The following is a 5,158-nucleotide window of genomic DNA, read 5'->3' on the forward strand; positions in this document are numbered from 1 at the left end:
TCAAATATAATCTCAATTTTCGTGATCTTCTAGATATGAATTGTACCTGATCAGAGTGAACTTTTTGCTTGGTTGTTTGATCTTGATTGGTTGTTTGATCTGCTTGATCATATGTTGCCCTTATGCGTCTAGACTATGTTATGATGCGTCTATATTGTTTTTTTCATTTGATGTTTGTTTCCACGATAAGTGAGATCGAGTTATGTCTCCAATGTCTTAGATCTTTCTTTTGGCTTGGTTTGTGCCTGATCAGATTGGGTTCAGTTATTTGGTCTGTTCGTGCTACTGCTTTTGTGACAATGCTTCGTTGTGTGCAAGCGATATGTACTAGACTGTGTCTAGATTAAATGAATTCATTGCTGGTGCGCGATTTTGATGTTCATCAGATGTGTTTGTGCATAATTGTGAATCGTTCCTTCCTATTGTGTAAGATCTTTAAATCTTAATATTAGAAAACTTGAATGCTTATAATTCTGTTTAATTGACACGTAGTATTTGGAGTTTTCAACTCTGACTTCCCCAATCACTTCTTGAGTCTGATTGCCTTGTGATTGTATGTTCGGGTAAGATCTCTAAGCCTTCTATTAGAAAACTTAAATACTTATAATTCTGTTTAGTTGACACGTATTATTTTTAATCCTAAATCCTAACTTCCCTAATCACTTTTTGAGTCTAATTGCCTCGTGATTATATATTTGGGTCGTATGATTCTTTAGGATAGTGCGTTATTTTCCTTTGATCGATCAAGCTGCGCCCTCTATGTGTTCAGGGACTCAGTGGGTAGGATTTTCTTTGTATGTCTTTGTCTAAACCATGTCTCAAGTCTTCTCTAGTGTATATGATAAAGGGAAGCTATGAATGATATAGGAAAGCTATGTATCCACTAGGAGATTTCACGATTCTTTACGTGATGTTTTACCTTTCTTGTAGTCAAACCCTAATCTCGTGTGCTTTTTTAGTGTGCTCCCTTGCCCATTGAGCGTAGTGTTCATTGCTCTGCTGTCTGTTGCCCCTATAGCTATTTCTTATTCTAGAAATACTTCTAGAAATGCTATATAATTTCGTGATCCTATAGATGCTTCTCGAAATGTTGTTTGTCCTACTCCCTCTTCCGAGATTTCGTGTCTCTGTTTATTCTGGGTCTTAGTCTATTATCTCGGGAGTCCTTTCTGCCTGTTAGTCCTGTGCCGATTCCACTTATGGACAACTTTCTGTGCTTATTGCTTTGAGTGGCGTACTTCTGGATTCTTGTTCAAGATTGTGTTTGACGTGATTTCTCTATTGAATGCGTGTTTATGCGCGTTAGGGTCCTGGTGCGTGTAAAGAAGCTATATGTCTTTACTTCACTCCCACTGTGTGTTTTGTTGTGTGCTACTAGTCACCATTCCACTTCCATATGTGTTTGTACCTTGTACTAGCAATAGCTTGTCTTGTGTATTGTTCTATTGGTGTTATCTCATGAGGGCCCCAGACGTCAGTGTATTCTCTTGGTCGAAATTCCCCAACATTGATTAATAAATCATAATGCCACTTATTAAATTTTTCACACCTTGAACTCTATAAACGTTCACACAACAATTTGTATCACTCTGACACGTGTCCAGCTTACTTTTGGAACACGATATATTCACCTTAGTAGTTGTTCTAATGTTCCTTCTTTTGTTGTAGAGCCTGTTGCTCCACTTGTTCCTTTGTCTTCCTGGGATTCGTTTCGCTTCTTCGGAATCCAGTTATCTGCTTCTACTTCTCACTGATAATAGTTATAATACTTTGGAAGCCTTTGCACGACAGAAACATATCTCTCAATACCTACTAATCTCTTATGTATGACCTGTAGTATGTTAAGACTATTTATGACTTATCTAAGTAAGGATATTGTAAAGAATGTAGAGTATGGAGAGTAGCTGAAAGATACAAGACAATAGGATACAATAAACCTCTTCTCAAGCACGGTTATCTCAGCTAGGAAAAGTCCATAGTCTGAGAGAACCGAACTGAGTCTTTATTTGTGTTTTCACTAGACTCAGGATTTACTTGAGTGTTTCTCTCACACGCGGGAGTCCGGTATATCTTACGGTTCTACCGCTAATTTTTCTGATGACTAATATCAGAAAAATTCTAATTCCAAAACTCAGTACTTGATTATTCTGGGTTTTGGGATTTGAATTGGCATTTTGATAATCTGGTCCCTAGATGCTACCTGTTTCTATCACACGCGGAGTCCTGGTATAGCTTACCGGTTCTAACGCTAGTATTTCTGATGACTCTAATATCAGGAATATTTGAATCGAATTCCAAAACTCGATATTTGATAATTCTGGGGATTTGGGATTTGGATTGGCCTTTTAATAACCTGGTCCCTATGTAACATAAGCGTTATATCTAATAAGAACACGCATAGTTTGACAGAGAAGCAACAAAGAGTCAAAATTGACAGTTTCTACTTGAGTGTTTCTAATCACACGTGGAGTCCCGGTATAACTTACCGGTTCTAACGCTAATATTTCTGATGACTCTAATATCAAGAATATTTGAATCCTAATTCCAAAACTCAATATTTGATGATTCTGAGGTTTTGGGATTTGGATTGGCTTTTTAATAGCCTGGTCCCTATGTAGCATAAGCGTTATAACTAAAAAGAACACGCATAGTTTGACAAATAAGCAACATAGAGTCAAAATTGACAATAGTCAAAGTAACTAGAAGAAGGATGAAAAATATATTTGAGCATTGACACAGTGAATTTGAAACCGAGAACAAGATCACGTGCACAAACAACAACAAGGAACACACAAGTTTATTTATGCAATTCCTGTCCAACCCAGAACGAACACCAAACAGGCATACGAAAATCAAACAAGCCTGATAGAACATGAACAAAACACGTGCATACCACAGGTGAGAGTCTCGAACAACCGCATGCACACGAGGCATATAAAGACAACTTAGTTAAGGAGCTGTCAGTCCAATAAACAAGAACATCTTAAGTTCCATACAGTTAACAAAGTTCGGTACAACACAAATTCAGAACATAAAAAGCTGATATACATATCAAGCAAGTTCGGTACGACACAGGACATCTCAAGCAACAAGTTCGGTACAGGGCCGAACACCGATTTCACACATTGAGTTCACATATGAGAAAACAATTTCTCAGATGATTGAATAAACACAAGTAAGTCCACACGTGACGAAATAAGCTTGGCTAACAAACACCGCTCAAACCCTCCCAATTACAGGAAGGAACGCAACAAGCTACTGCACCACACAGGAAGATAAACACTTTCCACGGAAGTGCAGCAAAGCGAGACCACAATAAAGGCAAGTGAGATATTCAAAATTTTATTTATTTTTATGCAAATTAATAACAAAGACAAGAGGGGTGAAGCGCGCATTCGCACAGAATATAGCAAGAGTCTTTACCACTAACCTGCAATACTCACAAACTAACACAGACAGTTCAAGATACCAACGGCAACCAGAGCAAGCGTTTATGGTGGTGAAAAAGGAGGTGTTGGTACAGATGGAGCAGGTATTGACTCAATAGGGGCGGCCAAGCCCAGGCACTGTCTCAAGCCAGCCAATACCGGGTGGGTGGGTGGGGAGGGTGTACCCAAACAAGCCTCAGCAATGCGTTTGAAAATGAACAAGATTATCTATCACGGTTACCCCGTCCTGGTTAGTTGGTTTGTATCCAAATTGGAACAAACAGCACCGGTGCCTATCCCAACTCTACACAAGATAAGAGTAGGCACTCATGACCAACAGCCAGAACGACGCATACCAATCGTCGATACATAACTCAGAAGAAGATACTTTCTAGCTATCAAAGTGTGCGTTGGCGATGATGAAGATGAAATTTTCCAAATCAGTCAGTACATTAGTGAATTAGAACTCATGCGTTCACGCTTAGGCGATAGGATTAATGAATTTGCACTGTCTAAACTACTAAAACCTCCGAATTTCCGAAGCTACCTAGAGGCAGTTATTTCAAAATCAAAAATTATGCAGATATCTTAAAGTTTACTACACAATGCAGAGACCTATTGCTAGCCAAGTCTATGCCATTATGTCAGTACCCAGCACTAGTGAGATATCTATTAGACTCCACTGATGCAACGCAACGGAGAAGACCAAGGCAGTGCTCAACGAGTTACGAGACTCTGAAACATAGATGACCAAGCACTACAAGGATTCTAAACAATTCAATAAAATTATTATTGACAGACTCAGACACCATCCAATAGACTTCTGTTAGAGAGTTTCTCGAGGACATGCAGAATAAAGCACTGAACGTGGAGGTGCACAGAGAGCAATTGTATAGAACAATGCAAGTGTTAGAGGAGCGTTACCGCAATTCAGACCAAGAGCCTATATACTTGCAAATCCTCAAGGTCAAAGATACCAAGCACTTACGTACTATGGACAACAGGAGGAAGTGGTCGCCATCATCAAGGCAGACAAACAGCCTGATAGAGGTGAAGGCCAATCATCCGATAAGAAACACATCGTGTTTCACTCTCTTACTGGAGCAACCATAAGAGCAGCAGCCAAAGTACATGCAGATAGGTTGTATAGAGAGCGCGAGTAACACAGCTCGCAGGCAACCACCCACAGCCAGTCTCAGACTGGCACAACTACTGCAACCAAACGGCATAAACCGGACAACGGCGAATCTAAGCAAACCAACCCAATATGGCAAACCCAAGAGAAGAAAAGGGGCACGCGATGTTCGTGCATATCCTTATTGTAAGGTGATGCCAGCCCCACATCGTTTCAGTCAATGTCTCATGAAGGCATCGAATCAGACCAAGCAGGCTGAGGAGCGTGTCAAGAACGATATACAAGTAGCAAGATTGTCCATTGCCTCCGGCAGGGTAGAAGACATCACAGATGGTGATGAGCACTGAAACAACTGGTGGGCGTGTGGTAAGTAGTCTAAGATAACTGTATCTCAACGTACTCCTCTCGTACAAGGGGAAGCGTTGTTCATTTGTTGAACTACTCCTTCGACTATGTCATGTGTTTTCCGTTAATCAGTTTCTAATCTGATTGGATATACCCGGTTCAAAAATGTAGTCTCTAATAAAACCCAAATATCAAATAAACCCTAATCCTAAATAAACACTATTAGGGACTTCCTGACTACAACCCCCCC

At 40.0% G+C, this 5,158-nt stretch overlaps 2 protein-coding genes across 2 annotated transcripts; both read left to right on the forward strand.

Annotated features, from left to right (window-relative positions):
- Positions 1 to 2,872: 2,872 nt before the first annotated feature.
- SARC_03627 (hypothetical protein) lies at positions 2,873 to 3,801 on the forward strand (the record flags this gene model as incomplete). The annotated part of the gene is made up of 2 exons (XM_014302572.1): positions 2,873 to 2,898; positions 3,456 to 3,801. The coding sequence occupies 2 exons, from the start codon at positions 2,873 to 2,875 to the stop codon at positions 3,799 to 3,801; spliced, it is 372 nt and encodes a 123-aa protein (XP_014158047.1).
- Positions 3,802 to 4,559: 758 nt separating this feature from the next.
- SARC_03628 (hypothetical protein) lies at positions 4,560 to 4,910 on the forward strand (the record flags this gene model as incomplete). The annotated part of the gene is made up of 1 exon (XM_014302573.1): positions 4,560 to 4,910. One exon carries the CDS (start codon positions 4,560 to 4,562, stop codon positions 4,908 to 4,910), a length of 351 nt encoding a protein of 116 aa, XP_014158048.1.
- Between the last annotated feature and the right edge of the window lie 248 nt (positions 4,911 to 5,158).

Source organism: Sphaeroforma arctica, assembly GCF_001186125.1.
Source record: "Sphaeroforma arctica JP610 unplaced genomic scaffold supercont1.188, whole genome shotgun sequence".
NCBI lineage: Eukaryota > Ichthyosporea > Ichthyophonida > Sphaeroforma > Sphaeroforma arctica.